Raw genomic sequence first — 24,233 nt, forward strand, 5'->3', positions numbered from 1 at the left:
GTGATCACGTAGGTTAGGGGATCTTCTCCAACTCATTGATACTTTTAGGTTGTAGATACTCAGCAAGGTCCGGATCTTTTAGTAGGATGGGCCAGTTCTTCTGTATTATTTTGGTTATTTCCCTCCATTCCCTGGAATAATGTCCAACAAAGCGTACAACCTTAGTATCTGACTCTGGTTTCTTCTCTTGATAAATCAGTTTATCCCTATTCAAGGAGATTACTGATGCTTTAGCTTTTTTCACAGATCGATGGCTGTACCCCCTTTCCCTTAATCGTTCTATCAATTCCGGGCATTTTTTGTTAAATGTTTCCACATCTGAGCAGTTCCGTTTCAGTCTCAGGAATTCATCCTTCGGTATGTTGCTTATTGTTTGAGGGAGATGCGAGCTTGTTCTATGGAGAACACTGTTAGTTGCTGTTTATTTTCGGTAGATTTCTGTAGCCAACATATTATCTTCATTTTTATAGATTTTCAAATCCAGGAACGATATACTGGTCCTGCTGAACTCATATGTGAATCTGAGATTCAGCTCATTCTTATTGAGATGCTCCATAAATTCAATCAATTGCTCTTCTGTGCCTTCCCATATAATAAGGAGGTCATCAGTGTAGCGCATCCATGAAACAATATGCTGCGTGTGTGGTTCATTGATTTCACTAAATACACACTCCCTCTCCCACCATCCCAGGAAGAGGTTAGCATATGTGGGGGCACAAGCTGCCCCCATTGCCATACCTCTTACCTGGAGATAGTGGCGATCATCAAAAACAAAATAGTTCCGAGTGAAGATAAATTTGAGGAGTCTTAAAATTAATCTCTGGAAATCACCCATGCCTTCCATCCTTAGAAAGAATTCCACTGCTCCTGGAAGAGCATTAAGAAGGTCCCATTGTATCTGTACTACAGGAAACAAAAGGGAGAAAGAAGTAGGTGATTTATTGTGAAGTTTAATCAGGCTTACCCAAGTGAGCCTAGGTATTATACACGCATATAATTAAGCTTGGGTGGAGGCACAATTTATTGACCCAGTAAGTTAAAGGGTTACATATTTGTCATGAGGTATTTCTGACCACTTTCCCATGATTTTATCTCCTAATATCTCCCATGTGCAAGGAGCCTGTTTCTGGAAACATAAGGTGCCTACACACTAGACGACTCGCAAAAGATGCAATGTCATCAACGATTTCCCTGGAACTCCCCCGGCATCTCCCCTGCACTCACAGATAAACTATATCTTGCATAAACTGTCCAATCTGACCAACGACCTTAATCTTGTTAATGAGATTGGCAGATCTTGACTGCAGTAGGCAAGATCTGAAGATGCGATGTACGACCCATGGAGAAGTGCATCGCCATTGTTATCATGAGTAGACACTCACGATTTGGATATATTTTACACGATTTGTTGTTCAATGCGTCAAAATCAGGCAAATCGCGCAAAATATCGGCTAGTGTGTACACACCTATAATACTTTCTGGTTAACACTACTGGGTGCGGGTTCTGGCTTAATTGCAGCATGGGAAAGATTCAAATCGGCCAACTCCTCTTGTTCAAATCCTGGTATTGTATGTGATGCTATTAAAGCTTTTATTAAGGGACCTACGGTATCTGAAATTAAGGCATTTGACAGGAGGGAGGAAGTGCGCCAGGAGCAAGTGTGATGTCAATTGTAAATTTGTTATATTTTGATTAAAGCTCTCTCTTATGGTCGGAAGCCCAAAAGGAGTGGTCGGATTACCTTTTTGACAAATCCAAACGTAGATTATTCCCTAAACGTGCAATATTTTTAGGCAGTGGTTGGTGGTAGCCACTTGGCTTTTTTTTGCTAGAAAATATTTTTTTAGTAGGTGTATTCCTATTATGCTTAATGCTCAAGGTATTCCATACTCTGGGAGGGCATCCAGTCAGAATATTGGTGCCGGAATCCCAACACCGGCATCCTGAAGGTAAATTGCGGAGAAAGGTGGAGAATTAGGGTTAGATTTAGGGTGTATAAGGAGGGGGTGGTTAGGTTTAGGCACAGGGGAGGGATGGGGGTTGTAAAAGGGTTAGGATATCTACCGACGGGTGTCTGAATCCTAACTCTGTCGGGATGCCGGCTTTGGGATTTTGACCGCCGGGATCCTGAGCGTTTTCATCCCGTACCCATCCCCTCTAGGACTGATATTGCAGGTGTTTTTTTCCATTATTCTATTTAAATGCCTCTAGGGCAGGGGTTCCCAACCACGGTCCTCAAGGCACATTAACAGTCCAGGTTTTAAGGATAGCCATACTTGAGCACAGGTGACTTAATTAGTACCTCAGTTATTTTGATTTAACCATAGATTTGATTTAAGCATGGATATCACTAAAACCAGGACTGTTAGTGGGTCTCATATACCTTTTCACAACTTTAGGATTACCTGGTGCAGGTAACTCTACCTCAAATGACACAGGAAGCTATTGATTTCCTTGAAGCTCCATTTACATTAGAAGTTGATGCAGCTGTTTCATCTTTCCCTGCTTCTAAAGCTCCTTGTTGCGATGGGATTTCAGTGGAGATATATAAAAAATGTAATGGCTTTTTGGGGCTCCATTCCCCCTTCAGTGTCCAAAGCTATTATCATAGTATTGGCCAAACTTGGCAAGGTTCCCAGGCCCTGCCTATATCCCTTTTATCAACAGGCCTGGGGTTGTGGATAATCTTATAGCATTGTATGCAGACAACATGCTCTTATTTCTAGAAGATACAAATGCCTCATTGAATATGGTCTTGCATATAGTAAATACCTTTGGGAGTTTTTCAGGTTTATTTATTAATTTGGGGAAAAATCCAATATTTTTCCCATTTCTGGCAGTCTCCCTACAACTACTCAACCCTCTAGCCCACTTCATTGGACTTTAAGGTTTAAGTACCTGGGAGTGTGGATTACGCCTCAAGCAGCAGCTCGTGTTTCTCAATAGATAGACCGCATTACATCTAACTTTAAGGTGAGGGCTCATATGTGGAAGAGACTGCCCCTTACCGTTCTTTCTAAAATACCAGATCATCCCAAATATTTGTACCTTCTGCAACACTCCCCAGTATATATTCCCCCCAAAAAAGTTTTTCCAGGTATTGAAAGTATTTTGTCCTCTTTTATATGGGGACACAGGCCAGCCCGTGTAGCTATGAAAACTTTGTATAGATCCAAGGCTTCAGGTGGCTTGGGTTTTCCCAATTTCCGTTTTGTGTTATATGGCCACTCAATTGGTTAATTTATCGAGCTGGGTTTCTGGTGCTGGGAATCATACTCTGATTGATTGGTTTTCTAGCCGAGCAATTTCTCCCTTGCAATTTCTACTTTCCGATCTGTCTGTGTTGCTATGCTCATACTTTGTTTGGTCTGACCATGATGGAGAGTCTCCCATATGGTTTAATAACTCTTATCCTGAACTACTAAAAATGTAATCTGAAAATGTCTGGATAGTGAAAGGGATTTCTTCACTGGGTCAGTTATATAGCGAGGGTTTTTTTTAAATCTATTTTTCAGCTGCACAGTGAAATTGGGTTCCTAAATACAGCTTTCATCAAATACTTATAGCTGAGATATGCAATACAAGCTCAATTTAGTAACTGCTCTCTTTCATTATCAAACTCTGCGATTAAATCATTGGTTAAGTGTTTTGGCTCCAGGGGTCAGATCTCTTGTGCTTATGCTAGTCTCAATGCCAGTTTTATGCCGAGCCTGTTAGACTCTCAAACTTATGGTGCATACACACGGTCAGATAAAAAGGACCATATAAACAATAACTAGATCATTTATATCGTCCAAACGACCATCGAGGTGTGGGCACAGATAGTCGATATCGACCATCGCCTGTGCAAGCAGGCCAACCTGGTTAGTCTGTTTACTATAGAGACCCGTCATTAAGTAGTTTGGGGGTTGGTGCATGATGCTGGATGTTCGATAGCGAAAAGTGGTGTTTGAATCAGGGAAATCCGCCTGAACCACCCAAAAAGATGCGGAAACATTGGGGACTTAAGTTTGCACAATTGCCACTAATTAGCGTTTTTTCACAAGTGGTGAAGAATGGCATAAAGCAGTAATTTTAGGAGAAAATAAATAGTCCTGTCAAATTTGGGGTACTTGAAAATGGGTGCAAGCATATTTAAAAGTTGCCAAAGTGAAGTTATAAGAAACGTAAAAAAAACCCCACCTTCAGCATAAACCTGCAATAAAAAAAACCACCTCACCCATACTTGCAGACCCCCCAAAAGTCTATTTTGCTAGTTTTTAAGTTTGTACCCCCACTTTGCACTTTTTCAAAATGCTTTTTTGGGGTGTTCCACACTTTTTTTTTTTTTTTTTTAGTGTTTTTTTTTTTTTTTATGGTTATCCTTTGGGGGCAGTCCCAAGGTTGCAGAGTGGTTTCCCCACCTTTGCACCCCCAAAATAGCGATTTTGCACTTTTTTTCTCCACCTATTCTTTTTTGCCTATTACATTGAATTGCGTTTTCGCGTACGCAAAAAGTGGATGGAATTTAATACAGAGATCTAAGTTTTTGCCTGGCAAATAGTTGGCGATACTTTTTTGCGGATCTTGGCTTTTCGCTTCTAATTGAATACGGGCCTTAAATGGGAAGTTGACTTATGGTGCATACACACGGTCAGATTTAGCAGGACGATATAAACTACCGTATATATATTCGAGTATAAGCCGAGTTTTTCAGCACATTTTTTGTGCTGAAAAAGCACCCCCTCGGCTTATACTCGAGTTATGCCCGCATGGTACGCAGCTGAGTAGCGTACCATGCGGGCCGCGGTGCAGACTGTGTCTCTGTGACACAGCTGCACCGTGTGTGTAGCGCTGACCGGACGGAGTTCGGTCAGCACTACACACTGCCAAACACACAGCCGCCGGAGCCGGCAGCTGTGTGTTTGTTGTAATCAGCAGCCGATGAGAGTCTGTCAGACTCTCATCGGCTGCTGCTGCTCCCACTGCGGGAGCCATCTTCCGGCTCCCGTAGTGGGTAATGGGAGCCGGAAGATGGGACTCTCTCTACTGGGGAGGATACTACTGGGGGCAGTACCAGGGGGGAGGATTACTACTGGGGGCAGTACCAGGGGGGGGATTACTACTGGGGGCAGTACCAGGGGGGATATTACTACTGGGGGCAGTACCAGGGGGGATATTACTACTGGGGGCACTACCAGGGGGGGGATTACTACTTGGGGCAGTACCAGGGGGGATATTGCTACTGGGGGCACTACCAGGGGGGGATATTGCTACTGGGGGCACTACCAGGGGGGGGATTACTACTGGGGGCAGTACCAGGGGGGGGGATTACTACTGGGGGCACTACCAGGGGGGGTATTACTACTGGGGGCACTACCAGGGAGGGGAATTACTACTGGGGGCACTACCAGGGGTGGTATTACTACTGGGGGGGACTACCAGAGGGGAAATATTACTACTGGGGGCAGTACCAGAGGGGGAATATTACTACTGGGGCAGTACCAGGGGGGGATTAATACTGGGGGCAGTAACAGGGGGGATTAATACTGGGGGCACTACCAGGGGGGGATATTACTACTGGGGGCACTACCGGGGGGGGATATTACTACTGGGGGCACTACCGGGGGGGGGGTATTACTACTGGGGGCACTACCAGGGGGGATATTACTACTGGGGGCACTACCAGAGGGGGAATATTACTACTGGGGGCAGTACCAGGGGAGGGATTACTACCAGTAGCTGCTGCATTTCCCATTATAGGCTTATACTCTCGTCAATAAGTTTTCCCAGTTTTTTGTGGTAAAATTAGGTACTTCGGGTCGACTTATACTCGAGTATATACGGTATATCGTTTTTGTTAGATCGTTTATATCGTCCATCTTTTAGCCCCTTCCAACCCCCAAAACGACGGATGATGCGCAGGCATGGATGAACGACCATCGCCTGTGCATGCAGTCCAATCTGGTCGATATCGACCAGGTTACTATAGGGACCCGCGATCGTTGATCGCGAGTCGCTTGGGGGTTGGTGCTGTGCTGGATTTTCGATAACGATCATCCAGCACATGCAGGACTATGCATTCTCATATGTCCTGCATAGGGTATATCGTACTATTATCTCCTTACAATGGGCTGGTTTACGGTCTGATGCTAATTGCCCAAAATGTAACACGGAGAACTCAGGATTTTGGCACTTGCTCTGGGATTGTCCGGTAGTATTTCCATATTGGTCCAAAGTATGGGTTGATATTCGGTAACCGCCGCCTCTCTTCCTCCACTGGACCCTAAGCTATGTTTGTTTGGTCTAGACTTAGAGGAAACACACTCGCTGATACTTTACTGATACACTCTATGCCTTACTACTATGGCGAAAGTCATAGTGGCTAAAACCTGGTTTGCATCAGACCCTCTTGATATTTTTAAATGGAGAGATTTGGTTAAAGATGTTGCTAACCAAAAACAATATCTATCCAAAAGTCGTAATGCTATGCCTAAGTATCATAAGATAGTCAATGATCGCGCTGAGACAAAAAAAAAGGGGGTCCCAGTGACCCCTCACTTTAAAAAATTAGGGTCCTACATGACACTTTCTGGGTCCCATCTAAATGACAGTTATCTGTAAATCTAACAATTTAGCAGCTACAGACCTTGAAACATGTAGCAGATGACATTACCCCAATAGGAAAAAAATTTAACAAATTGGCCCCCGCATGAAGAAAACCACACACATTGGCCCTGGTAGTAAAAAGCCAAATACATTAACCCCCACATGAAGAAAAACACACACAATGGCCCGGATAGGATAAAAAATAAACACGTTGGCCCCCATAGGAAAAAACAGAAGCACATTGGCCCCCACAGGAAAATAACAGAAACATATTGGCCCCCACAGGAAAATAACAGAAACACATTGCCCCCCACAGGAAAAAAAAAACAAGAACCTTTAATCCCCACATAAAGAAAGACACACACATTGACTTACCCAGTAGGAAAAAAACAAACACATTGGCCCCCGCATGAAGAAAAACACACATTGGCCCTGGTAGAAAAAAAACAAATACATTAACCCCTCACATGAAGGAAAACACACACATTGGCCCCGATAGGATATAAAAAACACATTTGCCCCCACAGGAAAACAAAAACAGAAACACAATGATTCAAATTCATTGCACTGCAGCCTGCCTTGCTGTGTCACGGACACATAGGGGATGGGTAGAGGCACGCATGATGCAAGGCAAAGGCACACATGGCGGGCAGGCAGAGATACATATAGGGGTTGGGGCAGAGGCACACATGGCGGGCAGGCAGAGATACATATAGGGGTTGGGGCAGAGGCACACATGGCGGGCAGGCAGTGATACATATAGGGGTTGGGGCAGAGGCACACATGTGGAAGGGGGGGAGAGAGAGACACACACACACAATATATATATGGTGGTAAGGATGGGGGGGTGTCAGTGATCTGCAGATTCATATTTTATACACAATTAGCGGGAGAGAGTGTTAGGATAGCGCTATATACTCACTAGAGCAACAATGCAGCAATAACATCAGATTGGCTGCCTGTCATTAAAATACGCCGGCTGCGGGTAGCTCTCAGTTGGCTTTGCAGCACTTTGTACATTGGTGTGGTGATACTGTCTTGGGCCGTTCCCTGCTCACCTCACTGAGCTCCACACAGCAGCCATACTGTAATGACAGGTCGCCAATCTGACTATCTGCTAGGCTGCCTGTCACACCTCACTCAATGCTGCCGGGGCAGCAAGTATAGACAGCTGCCCAGCAGCCAACGGGCGCCTCCCCCTCCCCTGATGCAGACATGAGCAGGCCTCCCAAATACTCTGGGCCCATTAAATATGTACTAGGTGCGGGTTCTGGCGCCCTCTATGTTATGGCACCCTTGTGCAGCTGGGACGTGGCCTGAATCACCAGTCACCCCGCTCGCAACCAAACCCCGCCCGCTACTCATTTATACTTACAGGAGCAGGGGGAAGTCGTCACGGATCCGCATGTCACTGTAGTGCGGTGCCGCTGCATGGTCCAGGTAAGACGCCAATGATGAGGTCTACCCTGACTCCACCCCTGCTTTTTATAGACTGCAGCCAGACCAGGTCATCAGAGAGCCAGGGATTGGCCGCAGCAAAGCGCGTCCCCGAGGACCCACCCATTTTGAAAAAGTGAGGCTCCGGTACTCAATACTGAGTAAAATATGTGCTATAGTGCGTATTTGCGATCACTGATGGTGTTCAATCTAGGTCCAGCACCGGGCAGGGTACAGAATCTAGAAAAAAGCATTTCTGCGGGTGCCAGAAAAGTGTGTGTGGCGAAAAGGAGGCGTGTATTAAGACGCGCTCCCTTTTCATCACTCTTGGGGGCGAGCTCGACACTTACGGACATGCAGGGCTGCCCCCAAGTTCTCCTGTCTCTGTGGGATACTGGTAGATGTTTATAGATGGTGCCTATCCAGATTGGGCATAAAAACTGAAGCACTATTGGTCCCGTAGGGCAGATGGACAATACTGATTACTCTGATAATGAGTCCATATTTTTCAATGCAGTTCCTGAGTTTTTTTCTACCTGTAAATACCACTTTTGTTCTTTATATTTTTCTGCATTTATTCCAGTATATTACACTACTGTTATGTTTAAATATTTATTAGTGTATTTGCTTATACTGTTACGTGTTAGTACTCTATTCTGTATTACTTTTTTGTCATGATTAATGTGCGAAATTCCAATGATGACGTATTTGTTTTGTCTAAAAATTTAAAATCCATAAAAATCACTTGATTCAAAAAAAAGAGTTAATTTCTAGAACACCTGGATTCCACTCCTGTTTTGCTAAATTTTTGTTTAAGAATCTCGCCTACAATTATCATTATCCTACATCAGTTACACTCTGCTTAGTGCTTCATTCTGACCTCCATTCCTGCTCAGTTTTGATGCTGAAAGATTAGCACCTGTGATATTCTGTATGAGGAAGAGTGTCCTAAAACCACCAAATTTTGTTCACTCCAGCCCAATCAGTAGTCCTAGACCAGAGCCCAAACAAAACACAGATTCCAGACATGTTGGTTTGTACACCATCAAGTACATTGTTAAAATGCATGTTTTTAATTTTTAGGTCAAACTGTCTGATGAAGAAATGAGGATGAAAGAGCAGAAGGATGCCGAGTTGGATAAAAAGATCAAAGCTTTAAGAAAAAAAAATGAAGCTATTTTGCAAAGGTACCAGGTAAGCAAGAAATAAAATGTACAACATTTTGTTTTCGTATGAAAAACATATAGGTAAATTATGTATCTCCATCTTAAAGAGTCAGACAATGGGACTGATTATTTTTGGGGGATAAAAGAACAGTAAGATAGAGCAAGTAACTGGAGAAACCTTGTTGCAATGCAAGGGGTGCAAATACATAAAAAAAAACTTGCATGCAGGGTAAATTGGCTGCTTCTGTATGTAGCCCACAAATGCTGGACAGCTTTATTTTTACACTGCAATTTAGATTTGAGTTACAGTAGGACACACCTCCCAAATCTCTCTGCACTTTTTAAATCTACCCCACCTGCAGTGCAGCATGGTTTTACCAATGTGCGCAGTTACTTGCTCTTTCTTACCTTGGGCCTGATTCAGACCCTGCCGTAAAGGAGATTACACATGCAAATAGAGCAATTGTTCGTCATCGCGCATGCGTATAAGCAGCACTACGAGTTCGCAGCAATCGCACTGCGATCTTGGGTGCACATAGGAATTCATTGAAGAGTGAGTGACAAGCTGTCAGCGTTTGGGGGTGGTGATGGGGGGGTGGTCTGAGAAACACATGCGTGTCTGCCTGTTTAAACGCTGTTACATGGGAGTGCATAAATTAGCTACTGAGAGTGCATACACATCTCTGCGTGTCTAAAGAGCTCCCAAGGCTGTGGCAGGTCAGACCAAGATGGCCGCGGATGTGCGGTGATGTTACCAATAGATAACGCAGGTATGCGTTTTAGCACGCAGGTTGGAAGACAGCAGTGGGCGTCCTTATGCTTGGGTGATCTTTTGCAGACATTAGCATATTTTCGCTGCTGCGTTGCATGCTAAATAAAACCTGTGATCGCATTAGCGTCCATCTCTGAATAAGGCTCTTTATTCCCATATCAAAATCAATCCCACTGTCACTAATCCACACTACGGGTCAAAAGATTTAGAACACACCCATTTTTCCAGTTTTGATTGAGACATTAAATTATTTCTGCTCTGAAATGAAAGCATACTAGGACATCGTAGGTGGCTCCAGGTGTCCCACTTGGATACGGACCGCCCCTTTTGGGTTCAGGATTGGGTTCTTCTCACCACCAACACAAGTCTGCACAGGTGAGGGGCAGTAACTTGCCAGCAGTCCTTTCAAGGTCGGTGGACGGTACAGGAGAGTCGCCTTCCGATTTACTTCCTGGAGCTCTGAGCAGTTTTCGGGTTCTGTGTCTAGCGCAACCGGTCCTCCAGCATCGCCCAGTCCAGGTTCAGTCTGACAACGCAACCGCCATTGCCTACAGCAACCATCAGGGAGGCATTCTGTTACGGTGCCATGGCGCAGGTGAGTCGCATGCTCAGCTAGGCAGAGCTTCATCTTCCAGCTCTGTCAGCAGTCTTCACTCCAGGAGTCCAGAGTTGGGAAGCGGACTTCCTAAGCCACAACCAAAACAATGGACCACGCTAGTGTCAAAAATTATATAATAATTACCATACTATGTGCTAGATCGATTTAATAATAAAGCAGACTTCTCTAAAATTGCTAAAAATGTTTTATTTAGACAGACATTTCACTATACAGATACGTGAATATCTTCAAAGTTGCAATATAATATTACATATAACTAGTGTTTTCACAATATATGCAGTTTGGCCGCTCTTAGACTGATTTAAAGTATTATAGATTAAAACCTCCGCTGTATGTCCAATTTGTGGGTATTTTGCTGACAGTAGTAGCACTACTTAATAGACACACTCTTTATAGTTCTCCTCTTATTTCATGAAGGACAATAGCTTGTGAGTTGAAGCTCAACAATGTTTGTAATCCAAAGCACGAGTATAAGAGCTTGTTATATATAAGCAGTTGCACTTACAATGCCAGCAGTGGTTCGGTGTAAGAAGTCCTGATGGCTTGTGGAAATTACAGCGTCCTGTAATGCTGCCTCGGTTCAATGCGATGGTAGTCGGTGCTCGTTCGGCTTGTCAGTAGAACCGCCGCTCTTGCTGGGGATTATACATCTTAATGTATTATCCTGTTTAAGCTGGATGCAGCTGTTCTCACGGCGCGTCTCAGATATAGTAGGTTCACCCACAAGCGGCATACACTGGAAAATTAACCCTTTGCAACGCTTTTTCGCTCCAATCCTGTAGCTTTTTCAAGTCAAGGGACTTCCTAAACCGCCAAGGCATTCACTTGGGCAAGTGGTTTCTTCATCCAGACAGCTTTCAGCTTTTGGTTCATCGATGGGGCCTTTCCGAACGTCAACTTGGTGTCTTGACACAACCACAAGCTGCCGAGGTACGGGCGGTTTTTCGTCTCAATTACATATTCCCTCCAATCTCGCTTATTACATGGGTTCTCTCATTAAAATTGGAAGGCGGCACCATGATCTTCATAGCCCTCGATTGGCCCTGGCGAGCTTAGTACACTGACCTTCGGGGCCTCTCCATCGATGCTCCTGTTTCTTCCTCTTCAGCTGGATCTACTGTCTCAGGATCTGTGCTTCCATGTGAATTTGGTCCTTCTCGCTTTCATGGGGTGGCTCTTGAGACAACTGTCGTGAGGACCAAGGGTTTTTCCAGGTCGGTCATTCATACCATCTTCCGTGCCTGCAAATACACTTCAGCTAGGATTTATCACTGGGTTTGGAGGATTTACTTCTCTTGATATTCGACGGACCTTAACCCTAGGTCCTTTCATCTCTCCCAGGTTCTCTCCTTCCTGCAGATGGGCTTGTATTTAGGTCTTCGCCTTTCTTCCCTCAAGATTCAGGTTTCAGCCCTCTCTGTACTCTTTCATAGACAGATTGCGTTGTTGCCTGACGTCAGAACTTTCTTTGGGCGTCCTCCATGTGCAGCCCCCCTTTGTTGCTCCAGTGGCTCCATGGGACTTGTCTTTAGTGCTTGGGGCTCTTCAGTCTTCTCCCTTCAAGCCTTTAGAGTTAGTGGACATTCGCTGGCTCTGTGTCTTCTGGCCATCGCATTGGACCGGAGAGTGGCAGACTTGAACGTGTGTTGTGTCGCTCTCCGTTTCTGGTCTTTCATTCGGACAGAGGCATTCTTCGGACATGGTTAGGCTACCTTCCGAAGGTAGTTTCTTGGTTCCACATCAACCAGGAGATTGTGGTTCCGTCTTTTCAGTCACCTGATTCTTCACCGAAGGAGGCCTCTTTGGATGTGGTGAGGGCCTTCCAGGTCTATGTAGACCGTGCTAGGGACATCCGTAAATCCGATTCCCTTTTTGTCCTCCTATGACGTTTACAAACTGGCTGGCCGGCTACGAAGCAGAACTTGGCCCGCTGGCTCCGTTTGACTAGCCACTACGTCGGCAAACCTCCCTGCAGCGGTGACTGCTCATTCCACCAGGTCGGTAAGTTCTTCTTGGGCAGCTCGCTGGGGTGCCTCGGAGAGGAGCAGCTTCGCTGGGTGGCTATTTGGTCTTCTGTCCACACGTTTTTCCGTTTTTATTCCCTTGACACGTTCGCCGGGCACTGCATGTGGGTGCAGGGTTTCCAGTGCCACTCAGGAGTGTCCCCTCCCTTAGGGGAATTGCTTTGGGATGTCCCAGTATTGTCTGTGTTCCCTATGACAGTGAAGAAGAAAAGGAGATTTATGTTCTCACCAGGTTAAATCCTTTTCTTCAAGCTCCATAGGGGACACAGGGTGCCCACCCTGACGCACCAGGCTAGCAGGGGTTTGTTCTGTTTCTGGTTCCCTTGTCCATTTATTTGACGTGTTTTGGATCTGTGTGTGTGCCAGTCTTCCTTCTCCTTTCTTGATACTTGGGCTTGCTAACTTAACTGGCCTGTCTGGGGCAGGGAGCGGGGTATAGGGAAGAAGGATGCTTGGCTGCCTGGGAAGTTAGAGAAGTTAACTGTTTGGTGCCCAGTCCTGCATAGCCTATACCCCAGCGTTGTCCTTGTCCCCCCTATGGATTTAACCAGGTAAGAACATAAATCTTCTTTTCTTCTGCTAGTCCTTTGTATTTTTATTCAGGAAGACCAAGTGGTTCTGAGTTCTTCTACTGCCAAAGGTAGTCTTATATAAATCCAGAAATTGTTCTAACTTTCTTTTGTCTAACCCTTTAAGTGAAGAAAGTGATCTTCTCCACCAAGAGTGACAGCTGACTGAGTAGGAGAAGTATCATCAATAGATAAGGGTCAAATGCCCTATATCAGTGCAATTTGACACAAAAAAAAAAGTGACAGGTCTACTGGCGCTTTGAGAAAATACACCATAATAATATATATAATATAGTACTCCCTTGCAAATACACTTGTCTTCCTTCCAGGGGGAATTGTAAAATCACATTAAAGACTAAAGACAGGAAAAAAAGAAACACAAACAATCGATTAATCCTTTTGCATAAAGTGTCTTATAAATAATAAATGATCAGGAATTAGATAAGTGTTTTCGTTTGTATACTCCTTGTAACCTCCACCCATATATACGGTAAAACATTTTTGGAGTTGCCCCCTCTACATCAAAATTGCAGCTTAACGCTGATTCACATGCACATCAAAGGTATCTTTTTTTGTTAAGTTCCAACCACCACCAAATTGTATGAATAAGAATTCAGGGTTGCCCCCCACACACACCACTCACTGATTCCTGTTGGTAATAATGCAGATCAAACGCTATCTTTGGTGAATAACTTTCAACTTTTCTCAGAGGTTTCAGTCCGATGTTTATTGTAATTTTAAAAAACAGAAAAAAAGGTCATAGTCTAAAACCTTTTTATTATTTGAAAACAGAAAAATAAAGCCGATGGAACTTCCTACAGAGGAATGGGGTATTTAGCTGTGCACCCCAGATGTTTTGGGGTCCCAAGGTGTTATCACCTACAAAAATCCTCCATTCCCCATCAGGTAGATTCTCCAGAAACTGCCAATTGTCCCACCCATCATTTTTCATTTATGTATGACCGCATTTATCGTACAGAAAATGACTTTCTCTATGGTCTGTGTATGCATCGCCATTGCCAGACTGTTGTATTGCGACTCTATTTTGGCAGCTCTTATGAAATAATCTCACTTTTGTGGTTTATAGTTTCTTCCACATATGGGTAATATGTATACTGTATCCAGTGGTGCCTTCCTGGAAGTCAGTCAGGACGCATGCGCCGTCTATCCTGCACCGTGCCAAATAAGATTTAGCTTTTTTTCTTTGCATGAACCTCGCCCTTGTGCATTGGGGCCATAAGCAATGATGTAAAGCATTAGCACTAGCCTGATGCGTTACAAGAGTTGCATAGATCGCGGGGGCAGGGGAGAGCTCTCTCCCCACTTCAGCATCCAAGATTCTAATACATCTCTGCGTTATTGCTGCCTGCTTTGTCTCAATGAGCAGTGAGGAGCAGCGAAGGTGGCATAATATGTGGCCTAATATTACATCTCCCCCTGAATGAGGGTGTTCTTCCTGGGCCTTGTGCCATTTACCTTCTTCCACACAGTTGAAAACGACTAGATCCTCTATACACACATTTATTGAGGTTTATTGAGTGCATATTTTTTAATTTGCTGTGACAAACCAGCTAAATGTATTGCTGAGCAACCATCCCATCCCCTGAATAGCTTGGACTGTGCCCCTTGTTTGCCTGTGCCCAATTTGCTAAAGGAAAAAATAGAATTTCTTTTTTATATATATCGGTAAATAATTTTCCCAGAGGTCAATTAGGGACGCTTTCCCTCTTGGGATGTTGATCCTCTCTGTACTCTTTGCAACTTTTATTGCTTCTCAATTAATCTATTTTTTTTTTCTCTTATGTATATTTCTACATCAGGGTCCATAGGGTATCCACAGGATACCTTGGGGGTATAGGTGATGACGTCAGGCATCGGGCACCATAGAGTTAAAGTTTTCAGCCTCCCAGGATGCACTAGGGACCCCCTCCTATACCCCGCCCCCGAGCCAAGGCATCTCAGTTTCGTTGGTGCCCGGCTCGGAGTCGGAGCACCTGTTTAGAGGGGGGCTAAGGATAGCCCCTGAAGTTTTCTTTGCGGCAGCTGTGGCTGCACATCCGGAAGTATAGCATGGACAGTCTCTACTGACGTCCATGCTGTCCTCCTTACACCCTGCCGGTACCAGAACGCCAGTACTGATCCGGGGGTTGCTGGTAAGCATCTGGGGTCACAGCTAGCGGTGACCCCAGATGTTTTGGACCATGGCCGGATTCAAGGGGACAGCAGGTAAGCAGCGGGGTCCCGCGGTGGATCTCTGCTGATACATGGTCCAGAGTCCCCAGGCAGGGGGCTGCCTGAGGACTGGCTGCAGCGTGGAGCCAGGTAACCAACCTGCGCTTCCACTACCCCTTGGGACAGTGGACCGCAGCTGAGCGGTAGCGCTGCGGCATCCCAGGGGTTAATTGCATGCCAGGGGAGCGCACCTTCCCTGTACACAGCCGGCACCTCCCCTGCTGCACACAGCCCTCTCTGCACCTGCCGATTGGCCCTGTGGCAGTGCTCGTCCCCCAGGCCGGCCTCCTCTCTGCTCCTCGGTGGCCATCTTTCAAGAAGCATGGTGAACGCTGCTGGAAGCTGTTGATCGGTGGCATCGCGGTCTGGGTCCCCCGGCATACCTCTCCTCCGTTCAAACAGGTCTGTGTATGCAGCGCTGTGTCCTACCAGGCTCTGTGTCTGCGTAGTTGAGAATCAGCGCTGATAGTGCAGGGATGAATTTCTTTGCATTGTATGTGACTTCTGCTAGCGTCTGCTGCCTGTACTTTCACTTTCTACTGTAAGCCATTTCACTGTCCCTGCTCTTCTGCTAAAGCCCTTGCGGTGCGGTGATTGCAGGGTGGTTCTCCCACTTTACTAACGAGTATTAGTGAGAGGGGTCACATACTTACCATCATGTCTGAGAGTGAATTTTCTCTCCAGCTTCTGTGTACTACGTGCAAAGTACCAATAGCGGAGGGGGGGGGTAACGCGGAGGGGCTATGTCGGCAGTGTTATTTATTGGCGCGGCCAATTACAGGAACCTGGGCTTGTTTCGCCAAAGCGCTTACAACCCTAGTGGGCTAGTTAGCTCCGCCACCTTTGTTTTCACAGATGGGATTGTCCCAGCAGTCAGTGGTGTCGTCACCCATGCAGGGTTTCCCGAGACAACTGATGGTACCCCACAGTCTCCCTATTTCCCCTTCCCAGGTCTCTCAGGAACCTGCGTGGGTTAATTCACTGACAAGTTCTGTACAGCATTTGTCGGACGTGTTACAATGGGAGTCTGTGTTGCGGCCACATAAGCGGCCGGTGGCGTCTGTCCGCTCCTTATGAGGATGATGACGTGACGACCGATGATGGGGAGATTCTGGATCTATCTGACCAAGAACCTCTCCGTACTAAAGAGTCGGACGCTAAGTCCAAGGTTTATATTCCTGGCCTTATTCGTGCAGTCCGCACAGATTTAGTTATTGAGGATGATGATCCTCCGAAGTCCAAATATGCCTTTTTTAGTGCAAATTGTATTTATTGTAGAAAAAAATCAATAGAATAACAATACAATTACTTACATACTGTATCCGGGTCGTTGCCGGAAGAGACAATATAGCAGAAATACGCCACTAGATCATGTCAAAGCTCAATCACAAAAAATGCCAGTGGCATCATGAAATATCACAACATAAGACCCATTTATATAGAAAAAAGAAACACAAAAAAAAGAAACACAAGCAGACAGACATAACTAGACAACAAGGAAAGAGGGGGGAGGAAGGAAGGGGACACGATATAGTAAATCAAAAAGTAGCAGTCACCTCATATCACATAGTATAGTCACAAATTTATCAATACGTATTGGGAGGAAATTAAGAGAAATTAATGAGAAGTATAGCTGTTAATAAATGTCTAAACCATATGCAGATGCACAAGAATTATCAGTATATGTTATTAATTAATATTTGATACTAATCTAGGACACTGGAGGGCGGGAAGCGAAAATAATACTTTTGAAGAACACTGAGTCCTTGAAATCCATCCAACGACACCAAGTATCTCTAAAGGACTCATAGTCCCCATCAACAGAGGACATTATGTCATCCATATCCATATCCATATATAGGTCCAGCCTAGTAAACCAGTCCATAACTTTTGGAGGAGAGGAGGAGCGCCATTTCACCGGAATAACTGCTTTAGCAGCATTATTCAAATGACATAATAAAGTTTTCTTGTACTGTGAAAGGGGCCTTGATGATAGGTGAAACAACCAAAATGTTGGCTCTGTAGGGACCGGTTCGTCTAAAATTTTAGCGGAAAGGCTGAGAACTTCAGTCCAGAAAGGCTGAAGGATAGGGCACTGCCACCATATATGGAATGGATTACCTGGAGCCCCAGAGCAGCGCCAGCATATATTCGGGACCCCAATTCCCATCTTAGAGAGAGTATCTGGGCATCTATACCAACGTGATAACAGCTTATATTGAGTTTCCCTAACACCAACACTAGGAGAGCACGCGTGAGCCAACTTAAATATTTTCTCCCACTCATCTTCAGTTAGGTCGACTCCGAGCTCTCGTTCCCACACCTTGGTGAAATTGGGGAGAGAGAGGCTAGCATCTGCTAAAAGAAAATTATAAATCAGCGAGATAGTGTGAATTGGAGGGACAGGGCTAATACATAATTGCTCAAATGGCGTACAGGGTAGGCATAAAGTTTTGGGAGCACCAAGAGACTGCAGAAAATGCCGTACCTGGAGGTAGCGCCAATATTCCCGAGAGGATAAATTCCACCTCCCACAAACCTCATCAAAGGGTACAAAGCTACCACCACTCATCAGCTGTCCGAACCTAAAGAGTCCTACCGCTAACCATGAATGAAAAATCCTAATGTCCAGGCCTGGGGGGAATTGTTCGTTAAACAGGAATGAGGCGAGGGGGGAGTGAGGCGATGATATCGAGGGGGATTTACGTAATATTTTCCAAGAGCTTAACGTAGGGCCAATGGTCGGGTGACAGATTTTGGGAAGGACAGGGAGCCAAGGGGCTATTGATAGAGGGATCTTCAGCATCTGATTCTCAATGTGCACCCATTGTTTAGAGGTGTCCGATCTGGACCAGGACACAATTCTTTGTAGGATGCAGGCCTAATAATAACCTTTAATATTTGGGAGGCGTAGGTCACCCCGCTCTTTATGGCGGGACATAACATCCAATTTCAAACGCGGCCTGCTGCCACCCCATACAAAATCTCTAATAACCATCGCGGAGGTAGTTGAATTGGGAGGGTTTGTAATAAGTAAAGGATCTTGGGTAGAGAATTCATTTTGAGAATACCCAGCCTCCCAAACCATGAGAAGGGACCTGATTTCCATAATCTCAAATCCGAGCGTATCTTACTCAGAAGGGGAGTGAAATTGGCCTCAAATAGACGAGAGAGATCTCTAGTAAGATTAACTCCTAGATATGTAAGTTGGGAAGGGTGCCAGGTGAAAGGGAACGCTGATTTAAGGCCTGAAACCATCTTTGGGGAAACCGTGATATTTAAGGCCACCGATTTAGAATAGTTAACTTTAAAGTTGGAGAGATCACCAAATATTCTAAATTCCTCCACCAAATTTGGTAGAGAAACAACAGGATTAGTAATCGTGGCCAATAAATCATCAGCAAATAAAGCTAATTTATATTCATTGTTATGTAATCTAAAGCCAGATACATCCGGATTCAGTCTGATCGACCTTGCCAGAGCCTCCATACATACAACAAAAATCAGGGGGGACAAAGGACAGCCCTGCCTAGGACCATTATTAATGAAAAAGGAGTTAGAGAGGGAGCCGTTAACCCTAATGCGGGCAGATGGCGAACGATAAAGAGCAAGAACGCGTTGAAGGCAAATAGGACCGAGTCCCAAGTGTCTCAATATTCCAGACATAAAGCTCCAATCTATCCTATCAAAAGCCTTCTCGGCGTCAGTAGACAGTAGGATTGCTGGAGTGTCAGAAGACGAGATATAATGAATAAGGGCTATAATTTTGGATGTATTGTCCCTAGCTTCCCGACCCAGTACAAACCCCACCTGGTCATTGTGAATCAGAGAAGGTAGAAAAAGTTTTAATCTGTTTGATAAAAGTTTCGCATATAGTTTAATATCTATGTTAAGGAGGGAGATTGGACGGTAACTGGGACAGAGGGAAGGGTCCTTGCCTTCCTTAGGGATGACCGTAATGTGGGATTCTAGGGATTGGCCTGAAAAGGGGGTCCTATCAGAAACTGAATTGAAAGCCTCCAACAATGGGGGAGCCAGTTTGTCCTTAAAGGCTTTATAGTAATTGATAGTAAAACCGTCAGGGCCAGGACTTTTCCCGGAAGGGGTGGATTTAATAGCTTCCAACAACTCAATTAAATTAAAAGGTCTCTCTAAGTCTTCACTGGCAAGGTCGTCCAGCCTGGGGAATCCAATTCTAGTAAGGTAGGCCTCTATGGCCTGTTGTTTCCCAAGAACATCAGGGAATGCAGAAGGGGCAGGCAAATTATATAACGCAGAATAATAGGAGCAGAAAGCTTCTGCAATCTTATGGGTATCATGTAAAACTGTTCCCCTCCCATCTTTGATAGAAGGGATAAAGGAACGAGCTCTCTGAGTTCGCAAGGCTCTTGCCAACATCTTTCCGGGTTTATTACCCCAACCATAGTATCGATTACGGCATTTTCGGAAAGAATGTTTGACCTTTTCGGTAGAAGTTTATTTAGGGCTGAACGAGCTTGGACTAAGTCCACATAAACAGCAGAGGAAAGGGAAGTTTTGTGAGTAGATTCCAAAACCTGTATTCTCTGCAATAGATGGTCTATCTGCCCCAACCTTTGTTTCTTTAAATAGGAGCCAAGTTGGATGCATTTTCCTCTGAGGACACATTTGTGGGCCTCCCATATAGTGAGGTTAGTTACATCCCGGGTGGTGGTACACTCTAGATATGTATCAATGGCCTCTTCTAACTAAGATCTACAGTAAGAGTCAGACTGAAGGGATTCATTAAAACGCCAAGATCTAGTGATTGGATCAGAAAATCCAAGGGAGAAGTCTACCCCTACCGGAGCATGATCAGACCAGGTTGTCAATCCTATAAAAGTGTCTTGTATCAAGTGTAAAAATCTATGGCCAACTAATATATAATCTATCCTGGAATAGGACTGGTGGGAACTAGAATAATATGAATAGTCTCTATCTGATGGATGTGAAATGCGCCAAACGTCAGACAGCTGATGAGTGTAAAGCAACCGTCTTACCTTCCTCGATGTTCGGCAGGGGACTGATGAGGAGCCCGACGAGGTGTCTAGTAGATGGTCCAGAACCCAATTAAAGTCTCCACCTACCATCAAGATCCCTTGTTGGAGAGTATCAATTTTATCCAGAACCCTCTCAAGAAAGGTTGGCTGGCCCTGGTTTGGTGCATAAATATTAACAAACGTGAAAGGTTGATTAAAAATAGAGCACTTAATCAGTAGGCATCTCCCCTCCTCCAAATCATGCACTTCAGCATTGGTAACAGGTAGGTGTTTAGCGAAAAGAATAGAAACACCCTTAGATTTTGATTGGGAATAATTACTATAATATGTTATGGGGTAAAATTGATTATTAAGTCGAGGAGCAGAGGAGGATTGACGGAAATGGGTTTCCTGTACAAAAACGACATCTGCTTTATCTGCATGAAAAGAACGAAGGGCTTGGGTTCTCTTTTCTGGGATATTCAGTCCCCTGGCATTAATAGAGACTATACGTAAAGAAGCAGCCATATGTGGAGAATAGGGCTAAGGCAACATGACCGAGAGGAATACATCAGATAAAACAAAAAATTTAGTAGAGGGACTAAGTAAGAGAGAAGGGAGGGAAAGGGAAAAAGGGAAAAAACACGAAGGAATGAAGGGGAGACAAAAAAAACAGAAATTGCGATATTATAGCAATACATTTATGAGATGAAAAAGAGAAAAAAAAAAAGAAAACCGCTGCCGGACAATAAGGGGACCGCCAGGGAACCCCTGTCGCGGGAAAAAATTAGCGGTAGGGAGCACACAGGGGCGGAGTGCCCACGCCATCCAATAAAAAAGCAAAACTCACAATCAAATAGAAACACACAACATTATCAGTATAAATTAAATAAGCATAATCACATAACTCCTCAAAAAAGAATTAAATGTGGTCAGAATATATATTTTTTCCTTTTTTCCTACTTTTCTCCCTCCCTTTTTTTTAAAACAGGTAAGTAGAGGAAAGGCATATACTAACATGTTAATTTGAAAAAAGGTACATAACTCAGTTAATCTGACATATCTGACTATAAACGAACCTTGGGAAGAAAGAGAAAGAATCAGATAAATGAAAGAGATCTACTAAGCCTCTAATAACAAAAGAGGCTCGGACGGCCCAACTCTAAACATTTCTGTAATAACAATTCTGCAAAAAATAATTAAAAGAAAGAGCCAAGAATGAATAACGTCTCAATGAAGGGGAGCCCTCTAATAAGCTGGACATAGATCAGGGAGGGTCCGATGCTGTAGGGGAGTCAGGACCTTTAGGTTTCTTTTTATGATGCTGTACTTGTTGCCAACGGTCTCTTCTCGGACGTCCAGTAGAAGCAAGTAGAGGAAGTGAAAAAGCCTGCCAATCGGGAAGTGTCATAAGCTCCACGCCCAAAGCAGAGCAGAAATCAGGTAAATCCTCAGGAGACTGAAGAACTAGATGTTTACCGGCATGAGTGACCTGTAGAGAGAACGGAAATCCCCATCTATATTTGATTTCTTGTTTACGTAGGGAATCTGTAAGAGGTTTCAATAACCGCCGTTGTTGGAGAGTCCTCCAAGAGAGGTCTTGAAAAATTTGTAGACGGGTACCATTAAATTCCACACCTTCCAGATTACGCACTTTACGTAGAATCTCTTTTTGTGAGAAGTAGTGGACACGGCAAATAACATCTCTCGGACGATCAGTTGCAAGACCCTTCGGACGCAGAGCTCTGTGAGCACGATCAAATTCCACAGGGTCATTGGGGTCAAGTTCCAGTATTTCTCCAAGAATTTTATTTAGGGCATCAATCAATCCAGATGGAAGGACATCCTCAGGAAGCCCTCGGACACGAATATTATTTCTGCGACCTCTGTTGTCCAGATCATCCAATCTGTTTTGCATTGTCCTCATGTCTGAGGCTTGTTGGGAGACTAAATCGTGAAGATGAGATAACTGGTTGTCAACTGACTCTTTCTCCTCTTCAAGAGTGACCATGCGGGATCCCAGATGTTTAACATCAGCTTGTACTAACGAGATCTGAGTTTGCATTGAGTCCTGGATTCTAGACTCCAGCGCCTGCATATCTTGTTTAGAGGGTAGGGAGCGGACATGGGTTAATACTTCTGTGATTTCACCTCGCAATTGAGACAATTGAGCATGAAGGTCACCGGATGCGGGAGAATGAGCCATGGTAGGGGAGGAAATCTGCACAGGTATGGAGTCAGCAACAGGTGAATCAGCAATATGTGAAATAGATAGATATGAGCGAATGTTAGGTTGAGAGGAATCGACCTTTGGTGTCCGAGGATCTTTTTTCTGCGAAACTCTCTTGGTCCTGCCCATCAGGAAAAGACTTGAGGAGGAATCATAAGGTCATGTAGTGTGTTAGATAGATGGATGGCGTGTAGCACATTCCCCTGTTAGTAGGACCACATAGCAAGCAGGAAACGATCACAATAGAGCCACCGGGCTCACACTATGGCTCCACTGAAAAAGGGGATAGAATACCTAGGAAGTGTTTGGTGAGCAGGTGAAGCTAGCCAAGATGGTAGTATAGCAGCCTTTAGGCAGAGTGGAGAAATGGATTATATAAAAGCCCCCGAGGCATTTACAGTAAAAGCAGTGCTAAGGGGACTGAGCTGGTAAAGGAGAGGTATGAGCTCACCACTTTCCGGAATGTTACCCCCAAAGTAAACACCTCGGTACTACTGGGGGCACAGCAAGACTCTGCAGGTCCACAGCCGGAACCAGGATCCAACAGATATCAGGATCCACAGGGCCCCATGAAGGCCACACCAGGCACAGCAGGGTAAGAGCGTAGCACAGGGTCCCCAGCGGGTATTATTGAGATAACCAGCCTTGCGAGGTTAGGGATGATGCAGCCGCTTAGTGACACCTATGCGGGATAGTATTAGTAATCCCCGAGTACAGCAGTGGGATCAGATGACGCGGACAAAAGACACCCCCGCTACACACCCGGAAATATAGTCACCGGCTTCAGGAGGTAGGGAAGGCCAAGATCCACACCAGGCTCCAGGGAAGATGCGCCGAGTGCGTCCGAGCGGAAGCGCAGCACGGGCCTTTCGGCGTTCGTCAGCAGCGACTCAGGCCAGCGGAGGTAAGGAGGAGACCACCCGATGTCACCCACGCGGATGGAGGGTCAGCCGGTCACAGGTGTAGCAGCGGGGACAGGCGCCGCGGACGCAGAGGCACCGCCGCAACAGGTTCGGAAATCCAGTCCCCGGCTTCAGGAGGGCGGGAAGGCCGCAACCCGCAAATGCATTTAAAAATGCCTTCCGATTCCGCTGACCTTCCCCCTCAATATGGGCAAGTTGAAAGCCGATGTGGGAGCAAGCAGGGGTGTCAGTAACCTCAGGAAAGGAGCTTTTAAAGGAGGCCAGGAAGGAGCTCTCCCAAAACACGTCTTCCCTCGGTGCTTGCTAGGCCACGCCCCAAATATGCCTTTTTTAAGGATATTAAGGGTGACGCCACAGTGTTTCCTCTTTCGGGTCAGTTAGTAGACCATTTGGAGGAGGCGTGGAAACACCCTGGTAAATGGTATCAACCTCAGAGGCACTTAGCGGTGGCTTATCCGTTTGCGGACAATTATTTTTCTAAGTGGGAATCCCCTCCACAGGTGGATTCTCATGTGACACGCCTAGTCCGAAGTGCCACATTGCCCATGCCCTTCATGTCCTCCTTGAAGGATGCTACGGACCGCAAGGTGGAGATCTGCCTAAAGTCCATTTATTCCCTCACGGGGGGGGGCATCCAGACCGGCTATGGCCGTATGTTGGGTAGCCAGAGCTATG

The 24,233-nt window shown here is 45.2% G+C and overlaps 1 protein-coding gene across 2 annotated transcripts in view; it reads left to right on the top strand.

Annotated features, from left to right (window-relative positions):
- The window catches only part of CCDC9B (coiled-coil domain containing 9B), a 266,763-nt gene that overhangs the window by 97,590 nt on the left and 144,940 nt on the right, over positions 1-24,233 (top strand). For both annotated transcript variants that reach the window (XM_088460793.1, XM_088460794.1), the window contains exon 4: positions 9,110-9,220. In XM_088460793.1, coding sequence (XP_088316919.1) covers positions 9,110-9,220 — 111 coding nt within the window. The remainder of the gene's footprint in view (positions 1-9,109; positions 9,221-24,233) is intronic.

Source organism: Taudactylus pleione, unplaced genomic scaffold, assembly GCF_031769625.1.
Source record: "Taudactylus pleione unplaced genomic scaffold, aTauple2 ptg000985l, whole genome shotgun sequence".
Taxonomy (NCBI): domain Eukaryota; kingdom Metazoa; phylum Chordata; class Amphibia; order Anura; family Myobatrachidae; genus Taudactylus; species Taudactylus pleione.